Here is a 15,564-nt window from a genome sequence, read left to right as displayed (position 1 = left end):
CAAACTAGCTAGAGTAAAACAATAATATCTTGTGTATGAATATTTTGATGAATCAGAAGTGAAGTTCTATTGTGGAAAAAAAGCTGGAAAAGAAATATATTGGTTTGACATTTAGCCACATTATTAATGTTTTCAATAGGAATTTTTGTGTGTGAGTAATGATTCTTTGATTCTTCTTTCCTTGATGTGTTTAATAACCTGTTAGACCAAAATCAGGCAACAAAATATACCAAAATAGAAAATTCTTAAATGAAGCAAAGGGTAGTTTTCAAAAAAAAAGAAACTACACTTATTAATTATCATTATTATTCTGTGAAGAAAACCTGGTTGCTGAGTAATGTGCTTGGATTTCTTTGGTATACTTGTTGCATTGTAGCCAAACTTGGAGATAAATCATCATGCAGACAAGTCCTTGGACAGCTTCTGTAAATGGCAGAAATCCATTCTTTCTCACCAAAATGATGGAAACACCATTCCAGAAAATGGGATTGCTCATCATGATAACGCTGTTTTAATTACTAGGTAAGATGAATGTTCTGGATATTTGCATATGGGTTCTTATGACAAAGCAAAATCTTGTGTTTTGTGACTAGTAATGTACATGTTCACTTCAGAATATTTGATTCAAGCTCTTTAAGTTTCCTTCATTTAAGTTTCATATTTGATTAATCCGAGCTAGCCTGTATGAGAAAGTACTGAATTACTAATACCCAATCTCAACTCCTAGGAGGTTCCACTCCTCCCTCTAACCATTCAAGAGGCTATGGACTTTAACTAATCTAATGTGTACAGTTCAGCTTTGGAGATGAATAGATATCAGAACAGGATTTACTTTGGGTACCATCCTTATTATACTGCACTACTCAATCATTTTAACTTCAAACTTCCAATATTTCATGGCTCTCGTCCTGTACTCATTGGAGTATAGAAGAATGAGGGATGGATCTCATTGAAACCTATTGAATATTGAAAGGCCTTGATAGAATGGATGTGGAGAGGATGTTTCCTGTAATGGGGGAGTCTAGGACCTGTGGTGCAGCCTCAAAATACAAGGACTTCCCTTTAGAACAGAGAAGAAGAGGAATTTCTTTGGCTGGAGGTGGTGAATCTGTGGAATTAATTGCCACAAATTGCTGTGGGGGCCAAGCTATTGGATATACTTAAAGTGGAGATTCATAATTGTTTGATTAGTAAGGGCATCGAAGATTATGGGGCATAATGGGGTTAAGAGGGATATTAAATCAACTATGATGGAATGGCGGAGCAGACTTGATGGGCTGAATGGCTTAATTCTGCTCCTATGTCTTACGGCCTTATGGTCTAACATTTCATCTCAATCTGTTTGTGACTGTCTTAAGTAATTTGCGCATTGAAGGTCTGTGGAGTTTTATATTACTTGAGTTTACATGCAGTTGACTTAGAATCATCAAGGGATTAAGAAGAAAGGATACTAATCAGCATCAAAGAGCAGCATCAAGGAATTTCTAATATATCTAATATACCTGTAGCATGTATTAAAATCTTGTAGAATCTTGCTTAAAGCAATCCAATAGATTGCATTTCAGCGTACATAGACACTTGATTGCATTATTAGTCAGGAACAATTTTAAACTTAGAAATAACATTGAGCAATATCAAAACTCTAAAAAAAATATTTGCACAGCATTAATTCCTGTGTGTAAGGCAAATGTGACTATTTGTCAGTTTGGAAGAAATGACCAGTTCTGTGCCAGAGAATAAGAAATAAAAAATACATTTTAAAACATGTGATGTATTTCTGAATATTTTTCTTTTTATGTCACTTGTGATTTAAATGCAGTAAAATGCATTGAAATTTACAAGTACCATATTTAGAAAAACCAGTGCTGCTTCTCAAACTAGCATTCTGTATAAGAGAATTCGGTTCAAGCAATTGCCAGAAAAGTTACAGTTGTGTTTTGAATTTCTTTCAACCATAGGTAGGAATATGGCACCATTTTTGATAATAGCTTAAAATAAACTTTTGCTTTAATTCCATAATGAATTAAAGCAAGACTTTAGCAAAGCAAGGGGTGACACGGTTGTGTAGTGATTAGTATAACACAACTGCAGTGCCAGCAACTCGGGTTCAATGCCCACTGCTGTGTGTAAGAAGTTTGTATGTTTTCCCTATGACCGTGTGGGCTTCGTCTGGGTGCTCTGGTTTCCTCCCACATTCCCAAGACAGAAGGGTTAATTGGTCACATGGGTGTAATTGGGCAGTGTGAGCTCATTGGGCAGGAAGGGCCTGATACTGTGCTGAATCTCTAAATAAGAAAATAAGAAATAATGTAAGGGTGAAATTCCCTGTGTTCATATTAGAGCTTTTTAATCCCCTTTCGTTTTCTAGTCTTCCAAGTCATGTCAAATTGAGTTTATTGTCAAATGGCCAAAAAAATGAATGCACAAGTGCAATGAAGCATCACCGTCAAATAGCATCATCTAAGCAACATTCACAAGAAAAACATAAATTAAAGATAAATTATGCACCATTTTTTACAAGGCCCCTGTATTGACTGTAGCTGAGTGAAGGTTTGGGTCCTCTACTACATTTGTGATCTGGAGGGCAGTGATATTTTGTTCCAACACTCTGCATTTTTATCAATCAGTGATTTATAATACCTCCACTTGAAATTAGTTTCTAGATTACATCAGCAGATTTCTTAATGGCTTAGTCAGTTTTGCCAGTGAGTAGCTGAACTTTATAGGTCAGGAAGATAGCAGATTGATCTCTAGTCTCTGCTTGGTTTTAGCTGATCAGTTTTCGTTCTGGAGGCTACAGCCTCTGAACAGGTTGGGAACAAGGGAGGCTTTGGCATTTTGGCAAAGGGTTAGGAACAGGGAAGGGAGAAGTAGTGGTACCAGATGTGTGGCCTTCATTGCCCTAACGTTGAAATCTGTAAATTCTTTACGTATTTTGTTTGTAGCAAGGCTGGGTACATGGCAAAGGTGGTTGTGGGCACTACAGAAATATAAACTCTGCAAGATGCTGACATGAGAGACTGCAGATGCTGGAAATCTGGAGCAACACACAAAGTATTTGAGGAACTCTGCAAATCAGGGATCATCTATGAAAGGAAATGGGCAGTCGACATTTTGGGTTAAGAGCTTCATCAGGACTTGGGCAATCAACGTTTCAGCTTGAGATCCTTCATCAGGACTTCGTTAGTGTCCTGACGAGAAATGTCAGCTGTCTATTTCCCTCCATAGATGTTGAGTTCCACCAGCATTTTTTGTGCTTCTCCCAGATGTTGTTGGAGCAATGTTCGTGACTCGAAAAGAAGAGCAAAATGCAGTAAAGTTTGATGTGGTCCACCTAATCTGACAATCGATGGCTAAGCTCTGCTGTATCCAGGTTTGGGTTGGCTAATTTTAATTAATATACTCTAAAATTGATTTTATAGCCCAGGAAAAGATGCCATTGTTTTTCATTTTTAGGCCATGTGAGTTTAGCAATTACAGCATGCTTGGCCCAGTGAAAGTTGTAGTATTGCTCCTAGTAACCATGCTTAGAGTTACTATCAATTACTGGGCCCCATTCCCAGATGTCACAAGCAGTGATATCTGTTTTTAGCTGCAGAGCAGAATGAACAGAACATACTGGTATGTGGTAACACATTTGCAGTTTGTTATCTAATGAGGTCAATAAGGCAGATGTATGTCTTTCTTCATACACTCAAGAAAATGTCACTGCAGAGCAAACAGCCAAAAGCACTAGACCCAGAAATGCAGTCCCATTTGACACTATTTATGTTTAACGTGCACTGCCAAAGGGGGATAAAAAGTTGTCTGTCAGAATAAAGGTATTTTCTTGTTGTTGAAGGTATATTCTATTTGTATATTTTCTGCTATCAGTTCCCTATTTGGACTAAGATAAATACTTAATGGAATGTGATTGTAGATTGGTCTGGGACAGAATGCAAAGAGAAGTTTTTTAAATGCATGATTTTTCAAATTGGTACGAAATATAACTATGCACATTGATAGAAGTTAAATTCCAAGCTATGATAAAGAATATCACTGTTTCAAATTATATTTAGAATTTTGCTTTACATATATCAATATTGAGAAAAATAGCATTTTTGGAGCTTTGCCAATTATCACTTTGATCGACAATTAGGGCAATATGAATGTAATTTAGCTCACAGATATCAACAGAAAATCCATTAACAAATAGCCCCTTATAGCACCTTATAGCCCCACCTTTCAATGGCGAAATGGCCACTTCTTAAAAACTCTTTCCAGCAACATTGTGGTCTCTTTTGCTTTGCCATGTGGGGAAATTGTTTTGCCTAGATAGGTGGTGTTTAAGTGCAACAGGTTTTCTGATATTTTGGAGAAAATTTGATTTGGCAAATTTTTATATTATCTGGACATTTTTAAAGATTCACACAATCAATGTTGCAGTACGTTTATTAATGCTTGGTTCTGTTGACACTGGCATTAATTAAAGCAGATAATATATAACTTAATGATGCATGTATATATTAGAATGATAAGTAGCTCTATGGAATTGCAAGTTATTATCTTCAATAATGAATTCTACCGTGAAGCAATAGGAAGCAAATTTGTGCCTACAATTTCATTGTGTAGTTAGGTTTTAACTTCAGCTGCAGACTCAGGAAGAAATATATAACAGGTATTTTCCTACCTGAAAGAAAGGTAGCTGGCAGGAGAGTGACCTTAGTCTATTCTGGTGGAGTATGTAACTGCTTTATGGAACTTGGAACCTCTTGCTAAGCTATAAAGTAAAATCAGGAAGATAACAGACTTATTTTCAGTCCCTGCTGAGTTTCAGTTGATCATTTTTCTTCATGACACTTCAGTTGGCTGTAACACCTGGTCAATTTGGAAGCAGTTTATGTCTTAGTATTTTAATCTGCATCTGAAAATAGATCCCCTGTCTGTTGACAGTTAGGTGCAACAGTGACCTGTCTTTAGGTGTGTTTTCACAGAGGTTCCAAATGAAACTGCTAGTATTTTCCAGCATGAGTCTGGCAAATTTCAGGGGTCCTGTGCAATTGCAGATGTCCCAAACTTGTTGGCTGAGTTCCTTTAGCAGTTTCATAATTGAGCTGTGCTGCTGGACTCTGCCTGACATTCAAACAAAGAGCAGAAGCTGGTTTTAGATTTATGCTAGGGCATTTGATCTGGATACCACGCCACAATTAAATTGGGGCAAGATGTGTGAATCTATCCATTTGCAATAAAAGAAGAATAAAGCAGGATAGTTTTTCTTTAAATTCTTCATGTTTGAGTTAGTGATTCGAATTATTTACCAGTGTACTGAAAAGCTTTTGTTTGATATTTGAATCTTCAAATTTTTAAAAATCACTTTTCTTGCTTTTGAAGGACTGTGAAACTAGGTGCCTTGAAAACTTTTGATAACTTTGGGGTCAGGATTTTGGCAACTATCAAAGACTTATGGAAGAGTTTTTCTGATAGGACTTTTTCTAGCTCATCATGTACTGAGGCTTAACAAATGGTTTTGAATTCAGTAATACAATTCAAAGTTTAAAGTAAATTTGTTATCAAAGTACATATATGACACCATATACAACCTTGTTCATTTTCACTTTCAGATTCATATCCATTTTCTTGTGGGCATACTCAATAAATCCATAATGGAATGACAACCATAATAAAATCAATGAAAGACTGCATAATCTTGGGTACTCAGCCAGTGTGCAAAAGGCACTAAACTGTGCAAGTACAAAAAGAAAGAAATAATAATAATAATAAATAAATAAGCAATAAATATCAAGAACATGAGATGAAGAGTCCTTGAAAGTGAGTACATAGGTTGTATGAACATTTCAATGGGGCAAGTAAATTTCAGTGAAGTTATCCTCTTTGGTTCTGGAGCCTAATGGCTAAATGGTTAAAACCTGGTGGTGTGAGTCCTGAGGCTCCTGTACCTTCCTGATGGCAGCAACGGGAAGAGAGCATGATCTGGGTGATATGGGTCCCTGATGGTGGATGATGTTTTCCTAATACAGTGTTCCATGTAGATGTCCTAAATGGTGGAGAGAAATTTACCTGTGTTGGACTGGGCCATAGTCATTACTTTTTGTAGGACTTTCCGTATCAGGATGTGATGCAGCCAGTCAATACACTGTCCACTACACATCGTAGAACCATAGAACACTACAGCACAGTACAGGCCCTTCAGCCCTCCATGTTGTGCCAACCCATATAATCCTTTAAAAAAAAGTACTAAACCCACACTACCCCATAACCCTCCATTTTTCTTTCATCCATATGCCTGTCCAAGAGGCTCTTAAATACCCTTAATGTTTTAGCCTCCACCACCATCCCTGGCAAGTCATTCCAGGCACTCACAACCCTCTGTGTAAAAAAAAAAACTTATCCCTGATGTCTCCCCTAAACTTCCCTCCCTTAATTTTGTACATATGCCCTTTGGTGTTTGCTATTGGTTCCCTGGGAAACAGGTGTTTTAAAAGGAATAGGATGGGAGGTAGAAACTCCGTTCAGATATGGCCCGAGTGTGGAGTGAGAGACACCGAAGTGGGTCGATAGTTCACAGACTTTAATGCAAACAGTTTTAAAGGGAAAAGAAAATAATAAACGCTAGGCCAAGCAGGGCCGTTAACTAAAACTCAAAAGGAAAACGAAGCCTACACTGCGGCTGAAAAGAACCACTTAATATAAAACAAATACCACTAGTCTTCATAGTGTTGATTTGACAGTCCAATTTCTCAGGCAAGGCCAAAAGCAAACTGGCAGTGAAGTGTTGCTGTGCTGTGTTCAAGTCGCAATAAGCACTACGATGAAAAGAATGGAGTTAAATACTATCTCAATGAAATAATAATTAGCTGACACGTGCATATTCACAAGTGCAATTGCCGTATCTGCTGTGCTGCCGAATATGTGTTTGTGACACCACCTGATTCTCCAATGAAGACTGGTTCATGGACATCTGGCTTCCTCCTACTGAAATCAATAAGTAGCTTCTTGGTCTTGCAGACATTGAGTGAGAGGTGGTTGTAATGACACCACTCACCCAGATTTTCAATCTCCTTCCTATATGCTGACTCGTCACCACTTTTAATTCAACCTCTGACAGAGGTGTTGTCAACCAAAGTGAATATGGCATTGGAACCACACAGTCATAAGTGAGTAGAGCAGGGGGCTAAACACACATCCCTGTGGTGATGGAAGCTGTGGAGAAGATGTTGTTGCCAATCTGAATTGATTGGGGACTGCAAGTGAGGAAATTGAGGATCCAATTGCACAAGGATGTATTGAGGCCTAAGTCTTGAAGCTTATTGATTAATTAAAAAAATGATGGTTTATTTACAAATACGGAACTTTCAATTGATGCACACATGGAGTTCACCAGCTCCTTTGGGAAGCTATTTTCACAATAGATATCTGAATGCAGCATACATACATCACATTATTGTCATCTAATTAGGAACAGTCTGTCCATGCACAGAAATAAATAACTGAATTGCTGTTTTCAAATCAAATGAAGTATTTCATTTACAGAGTACTTTAGAAGCTGGAAATCTGAAATAAAAACTAAAAGCTGGAAATATTCAGCACATTATAGGTTGAAGATTTTTTTTTGGAACTTCAGTTCCCTGAATCTGTAGAAAGATGTTCAAAGTTTTATTTGGATTTGTGGTCACTGAGCATTTAACCTTATTTAACGGTTGTACTTTTGGTAATTGTCTTCTAGTGAGGGTTCAATTAGTGTGGTTCCATTGGTGACAGTGACAATAGTGGGGGCAAAGAAAGTTTAACTCTTGGCACCAAAATTTAAAGATTGGAATGCCATGATCAGGAAAAAAATAGTATAAGAACCCAAGAATGGCCTCAAATGATGACAATTAATCAGGTTCTTTAAAAATACTGATATGCGGTTCTTGAAGTTTTCTATCACTCTTTCACAGACAGCTAAGTATTCAGCTAACCGGACTTCAGCTCCAGAACTACCTCCTCAAACTTTCCTGTAAGATATTCTCAGGAAGCTGGAGTTAGAGGAGTGTGCATTTATCTTGAAAGATTGTAAGATTGAAGCAGATTACAAAGAGACCATAGAGAGTTTCGTAAAGAATAATGAAAATTTTTTTTTAAAGGGAAAAATTTACATATTCCAGCCTCCGCTTTGAAAATTGTATAGTTCATTTTAACATAGAATAAATACAAGAATTAATCCTGAGAGTTTAATTGTACTTGTAGGGTTTTCCCTTAATTGTAATTATATGTTGTGCTTTTTTTTGACCATTTCTTTCCTTTTTTTTCAAGATGAGAAAAAGACCTTTGACCAGTGACCATTTGGGATTGATTAGCAAGAGCAAATTAAAGGAAGGCAGGGGAAAGCGCTGCGGCCGTTGTCTTGAGTGGGCAGAGTCAGAGTGGTGATCTAGAGGCTTTAGCTCTTTGAGGCTTCAGTGAAGAGAAGCTTCAGTTAGAGAAAGCAAAGAAAAGAAAAGCTCTAGGTGAAGTTTTTTCCTCCCTTCTTTCTTCATATCTGCTCAGCTAGGATAGTATAGGTCCCAGGCAGGCTAGTGGAATGCTCCTCTTGCGGGATGTGGGAAGCCTTCAGTGTGAGAGCTACAACTGTGAGAAGTGCGTCCAGCTGCAGCTTCTAACAATCTGCATTACAGAGTGGAGTTAGAAATGGATGAACTCGGGATCATTCGGGAGGTGAGGGGTTGATAGATAGGACGTATAGAGATGTAGTTACACCCAAGGTGCAGAGCACAGGAAACTGGGTGACAGTCAGGAAGGGGAAAAGAGTTAAGGAGCTAGTGGCCATCCCGTCAACAACAGGGATATATCTTTAAGCACTTTTGGGGGAGGGGTGCGGTGGTTCACCTAACAGGAAAGTCACAGTGGTTGAGTCTAAGGCACTGAAGGGAAGGGTGGAAGAAGCAGCACACTGTGGTGATGGAGGATTTGTTCGTTAGAGGAATGGACAGGAGTTTCTGTGGTGAGAACAAGGTTCATGGAGGTATGTTGCCTCCCAGGTGCCAGGGTCTGGAATATCACGGATTGAGTCCTCAGCATTGTTAGGTGGGAGGGTGAAAAGCCAGAAGCTGTGGTCCATATTGGTACTAATGACATGGGCAGGACAAGTGATGAGGTTCTGCATAGGGAGTTAGGTGCTAAGTTAAAGGACAGGACCTCCAGGGTTGTGACCTCAGGATTGCTACCCGTGCCATGTGCTACTGAGGCCAGAACTAGGAAGATTATACAGTTTAATATGTGGCTAAGGAGTTGGTGTAGGAGGATGGGTGATTTTTGGATCATTGGGCTCTCTTCTGGGGAAGTTGAGACCTGTGCAAACGGGACAGTTTGTACTTGAACTGGAGGGGGACTAATATCCTAGTGGGGGGGGGGGTTTAAAGTAGAGTTGCAGGGGAATGGGAAACAGAGTGCCAGAGCAGTTAGTAGAGAGGTTGTGGAGGCAGATGTTGGTAAAACCTCTGACACAGTTAGGAATCAAAAAGTTGGCATCATAGCTGAAAGAAGATTATAGCTGGGAGTGTAGTGTGCAAGGACAGGCAGGAAGGCAGAGAGGGCGGCTTTGCTCTGCTGGTAAAAAATCAAATCAAATCAAATGGTGGAAGTTCCCGGTGTCAGGGATCATGAAGTGTGTGAAGTTACCGTTACTAGGAAGAAGGTTCATGGGAAACTGAAAGGTCTGAAGGTAGATAAGTCACCTGAACCAGATGGTGTACACCCCAGGGTTTTGCAAGAGGTGGCAAAAGAGATTGTGGAGGCATTAGTAATGATCTTTCAAGAATCTCTAGCTTCTGGAATGGTTGCAGAAGAGTGGAAAATTGCAGATGTCATTCCACTCTTCAGGAAGGGAAAGAGGCAGAGAAAAGGAAACTACAGGCAAGTTAGTCTGACCTTAGTGATTAGGAAGATGTTGGAGTTGATTATTAAGGATGAGGTCTCGGTACTTGGAGACACATGACAAAATAGGCCATAGTCAGCATGGGTTCCTTAAGGAAAAATCTTGCCTGACAAATCTGTTGGAATTCTTTGAAGAATTAACAAGCAGGTTTGACAAAGGAGAATCGGTTGATATTGTGTATTTGGATTTTCAGAAGGCCTTTGACAAATTGCCGCACATGAGGCTACTCAACAAGCTATGAGCCCATGGTATTACAGGAAAGAGTCTAGCATGGATAAAGCAGTGGCTGATTGGCAGGAGGCAGAGAGTGGGAATAAAGGGACCCTTTTCTGGTTGGCTACCAGTGACTAGTGGTGTTCCACAGGGGTCTGTGTTGGGATCGGTTCTTTTTATGTTATATGTCAATGATTTGGATAATGGAATTGATAGCTTTGTTGCAAAGTTTGCAGACGATATGAAGATAGGTGGAGGGGCAGGTAGATTTGAGGAAGTAGAGAGGCTGCAGAAGGACATTTACAAATTCGGAGAATGGGCAAAGAAATGGCAGATGGAATATGATGTCGGGAAGTGTACCGTCATGCTTGGAGTTCAGAGAAGTAGTCATCGTGCTATATGAGGATGGCAGATGAAAACAGATGAAAACTGCCTATTCCCTTCCCTACTTCTAAGATATTTTAGCACCTCTAATCCATAGTAGGCAGCCTCAATGTAACAGAACAGAAATCAACTGAGCAGCTTGCTAGATTTTAGAGCACAGTCACCAGTCATTCCTCACAATCACACTGCTAATCTCTGAGGCATTGTCATAATGTGAAAAGCAAAGAAGTTAACTTTAAGAGGTAGGGAAAGGAGTAGAAAACATCATTATTGGTAATGATGGCTACAACATTTAACTCTGATTTATTTTATTACAGTATGCACTATATGTTTGCATGTATGAGAAAACTGGGCATGCAAACTTCTGTAGGTAAAGTAAAATCAAATTAGTTAATGAGAAAGATACTGTATATATTGCCAATAATACCAAGTTAGAATCCAGATTGCCAGCTAACACTTTGCATATTCAAAATTGATTTCACAATCGAGATGTAATCCTGTTTAAAAAAATGTAACAATTGCATCTTTGTTAGTTCTTAATATCTAGATGTTGCTATGATACTTCAAGTGTTTGGGGTTTTTAACAGTTTGGAATTGATAATGTTTCCATGGAATGCAGCAGTTACCCAAGTCTCCATGTCAGAGATCAAGTTTCTGCACAATCCTATTGTTCCCAGTTATGGTACATTTGTAGTCAGTCATGTCATCATCACTGAAAGAATGAACAGAGGTCAAATACAGCAAGACAATTGGCTGGAAAATGAAAATGAGTACAGGAAAAATTCTCTCAGTAGGAGCCCGTATCCTCTCCATGTCATGAAACAATTTGGATATTTGGATTCCAGTGAGAAACAATGTGAACTTTTTGGCTTGAATTTAATGTCTTGATTTTATGAATTTTCACCGTACTGCTGTCTCAAAGCAACATATTTCACATGCAATAAGACTGAATAATCAGAACAAGTCTGATTCTGATTATGAGCTTTCCATTTCCTTCTCCTCCCAATGCTATTGTTGTAAATATTTGATGTATTTCCCAATCCTATATGGAAACAAAGCGTTCCTCATACTAATGCTTCAAGTGCTGCCTTAGGACCTGTTGTCTACCCCAGAATCCCATTCTTTCAAGTAAGGATGAATGCTGAACTGCCAAGTTTTTACTAGCACCTCATGCAGCTGCAATGTACTCCTGTTTTAGTGATGTGGTTGATAGCATAGCACCTCTTTTTACTAGGTGCTGTTCCAAGGTGCTAAAAGAGCAAATAGTGCTAGCCTCCATGTTATTCAGCCTTTTTCTGAAGTGATGTCATGTAGGAGCATGGTTAGTAGATAAATATCAAAAAAAGCAGACAAAATGAATTTGGTGCATTAGAAACAACGGGTGCACTTTTGGCTATTTCAAGATGGCGCCTACATACAACCCTCCTTCAGTCAACATCCTCTGGATAGATCACGAAACCATATATTTCACTTTTTGAAATATCTTTTCCATTTGTTTTTCGTCTTGGATGTGATTCTGGAAGTGTTGGAGCCTGTTATTTGCTGTTTGGAGATCGTTTGGGTATTCCAGCACGCTAGTCTCTGAGAAGATTTTGGAACACAGAGGCAGCGTGCGCAAACCTCATGGCAGGCAGACTGCAAGATGAGGCATGAGCCGATGTTCGGCTCAAGTTTGGAGATCTTCCAATGCTCTGCAGTCTCCAAGAGGATTCTGGGAGACAGAGGCAGCGCGTGCGAACCACACGTGCAGGATGAGGGGCAAGCTGATGTTTGACTGCATTTTGCTAATGAAAGTTTCCATTGAGGTTGAACATTGAGGCGAATATGGAAGATGAGTACTGGCTGCGTGTCTTTTGATCACTTTGCTACCGGAGAGGGGAGAGCCTGCCGCTGTGCCTGGAGAATGTTACCCAGGTTTTCTGCATTTTGGATATGGACTTGACCTATAGACTTTTTTTCAGTTTTAGAGTTTTTTGTATTCTGTGTTTTTTGCCCGAATTTTCTCGTTTTTTTTTTTGTGCGGAGAGGGGGAATTGGGCGTCGATGTGCCTGTTCTGTTTTGTTTGTATTTATGTGCAGGAGGAGGGATTTGGGGGTTGATGATCATGATGACTTTCTTTTCATTTTGGTTTCATGGCTACCCAGAGAAGAATTTCAGAGTTGATAATGAGTGAACCTGTGACCTCCCTGCACAGAGTCAGGACCATTCTATTCACCCTCCTCTGAATCCAAGAAAATACCAAAAGGCCACATCATAGAGTAGTAATGTATTTGGGATGCTACCTAAACATGCAGTGAATATGTTAGGTACACAGCTTAGACGTTCAACCTACTTGGTTGAGGAAGAAAAAGAACCCTCATATGATATTGAAGCAGAAGGTTCTGCATTGTTTTCTTAAGAACCTGTCAGGTGAAATTAACAGACAGACAGACATACTTTATTGATCCCGAGGGAAATTGGGATTAAGAGGAAAGCATTGAATGCCACTATGATTAAATGTAATTTGATATTAGCTTTACCTTTTGATACTTCTGCATTAGCTCTGGATTGGAATGTTTACATGTCAGGTCACTCTTAAACTGGTGTCTTAATCTAGAATTTAACTGCAAAATTTTTAGTTTTTGGTGAATAGGCATGGCAATGTATCTTATTCATCTCATTCTGTGCAACATTAAAAAAAAGATTGTTTTGTTGTTTTCTAGGTGTGTTATTTTAACTGAGTAAACTGGACCAGGTTCTTTGTGTGCTTCTTCATTTAAGCATTGGAAGGATTTTTCACTGGTCCCTTTTAACTTAATGTAAAACATCTGATTAAGTTTAAAATATAATTGTCAGTTTAAATCACATTTCATATTATTGTATCTACATAGCATTTTTAAAACAAAAAACTCAATTATTGATTAATGCAATTGTACGTCATCATGCATTGCATTATTGTGAAGGATAATGAAGCCTTGCATGACACTTAGCAGATTTATATTTGGAGCAATACATTGCATGTGAAAATGTATAGCAACACCATATTGTGGTAGTATACTTAACACTGCTTTCCATGTAACTTAAACCATCTTGTTCATGTGGAAGTGCCATTAGTGTCAGGGTGCAGTATTCCATTCATTGATAGAACTTTGTAATTAAAGAGGCCCAACTTCCAGAGATGTGTTGGCTTTGGTTATTCCACCCAAATTCTATGAAACTAGTTTATCCACATTTGGTTGTAGCATCTTTGACATATGATTTGGAGCATTGATCTTAAAGTCAGGTAAATTAACACAGAGATTAAGACACTGATGATACTTATTTGATAACATATTTGCCTTGGGATCTTTTGTGACTGCAGTAGTAAATAAATGGAAGCTCAGTTTTTATTTGAATTTGTTGCAATACCAAAATAGGTTTAACTTTCCAAAATGTAGGAGGATGCAAATCTTCGAAAACAAAAAAAAAACCCACAGATGTGGAAATATTCAGCAGGTTAGTCAGAATCTGTGGAGAAAGCATGGGTTAATTCTTCATGTCATTGACCTGTCTGAACTGGGAAAGGTTAGAAATCAAACAAGTTTTAATTTGCTGAGAAGGGGGGATATAGAAGATCCAGAATGGCACAAATGGTAAGTGCATTGATTGAGAGGATGGTGGGGGTTTGTTAATTGCAATGATACTAATTTTTTTCAGATAATGTACTAAATTAATTACTAGGTCAGGAATGGAGTAGAGACACGTTATTTGTGAAATAGAAACTGTAAAAGAAGCAGAAGCCATTGATGATGGAATACTGTAGAAGAACAGAAAATTATAGAAATATGTTTCAGGTGAGACTCTATCTCTCAAGAGGTAAAGTCCTGAATCTTGCAGGGAAATGCCGATAGATCTATATCAAACTACCAGAATTTCCACGCGCAAGCGCAGCCACATCAGGAATTCCTACAGAAACACTTGCAGCTGTTCTCAAATTTTCTGGCTGCTTTTTGATGGTGATTCCCCAAATGTGCTTCAGTTTTGAACTACACATATTGTCCAGGAGAATGCAAACTTGCTGCAGTTCCTCAGCAGTCATTCTGGGGAATCTGTGCTGGACCTGTGCCAGGTCAAGCCTAATGCAAGAACATTGAACCATTCATTTCAATGGAGAGGAATGGTTGTAAGAGATCTAAGTAGATGTCAGGCTGTGTGAATTAATATTAAGCAATTATGCTAGTTAAATGTTTTAAGTGTCTTAAAATGGTTTTGTGCTTTAATTTTTAAAATATTTAGCATTACTAATCAGAGACATTCAAAAATATTCGAAGGCCTTGACAGATTTGACAACTTGCAAAGCCATGGGGAATGACTTGGCTGACTGTCAAAGATTTTTCAGCTGTTTGTTGGACAAGATTGGAAGTTAAAATGCACAGTTTTCTGGAGGAACCCAGCAAGTCAGGCAGCATCTATGGATGGAAATGGGCAGTCGAGGTTTTGGGTTCTTGACTTGTGAGACAAGTGCCCAGGAAGGACATGCAGCTCAGTAGTGAGTCTGGGTGAAAAGGTAGTCCAAGAACAAGAAACCAGCAGAAATCACAGGAAACCCAGTGAGAGAGGGTCTCACAGAACTGCCATCTTCAAAATGGGCATACCTTGAAAAGTGAAATGTTGGATTCTGGAGCAAAATATAAGATGCTGGAGGATCTCAATGGTTTGAGCAGCATTCATTGGAGAGAATTCATTGAAATCCTTCATCTGGACTTACTTATTAAGGTTTACCCATTTGAAGGCATATTACCATGCAGAGCTTTGTCGTTTATGACTAAGATAGCACTTTAACAGTAAATTGACACTACAAATCATCCCAAGGTCAACATGGTTTAGCAGTGAGCATGGTTAGTCTGTTGATGCCAGCAAATTCTGGTAACATTTCAGGTTAATGATCTTTCCTCAGATCAGATTATACACTATCATCTTAAAATATTAATATTACTCTCCAAATACTGTATGACTCACTGTATATTTCCAGTACTTTTAGTTTTATTTTAGTGTACTGTACTGTTTGCACTCAGCTGAGATAAACCTTGCCAAG

General features: G+C 38.6%; 1 protein-coding gene across 1 annotated transcript in view; it reads left to right on the top strand.

Moving 5' to 3' along the window:
• Positions 1 to 15,564, top strand: part of adamts6 (ADAM metallopeptidase with thrombospondin type 1 motif, 6) — a 256,947-nt gene that overhangs the window by 44,825 nt on the left and 196,558 nt on the right. Inside the window, exon 7 of the mRNA XM_073064545.1 lies at positions 377 to 522. Within this exon, the coding sequence (XP_072920646.1) occupies positions 377 to 522 (146 nt within the window). The remainder of the gene's footprint in view (positions 1 to 376; positions 523 to 15,564) is intronic.

This window comes from Hemitrygon akajei, chromosome 13, assembly GCF_048418815.1.
Source record: "Hemitrygon akajei chromosome 13, sHemAka1.3, whole genome shotgun sequence".
Classification (NCBI taxonomy): Eukaryota; Metazoa; Chordata; class Chondrichthyes; order Myliobatiformes; family Dasyatidae; genus Hemitrygon; species Hemitrygon akajei.
The sequence above is the reverse complement of the archived record's forward strand: the minus strand, read 5'-3'. Positions and strand labels throughout refer to the sequence as shown.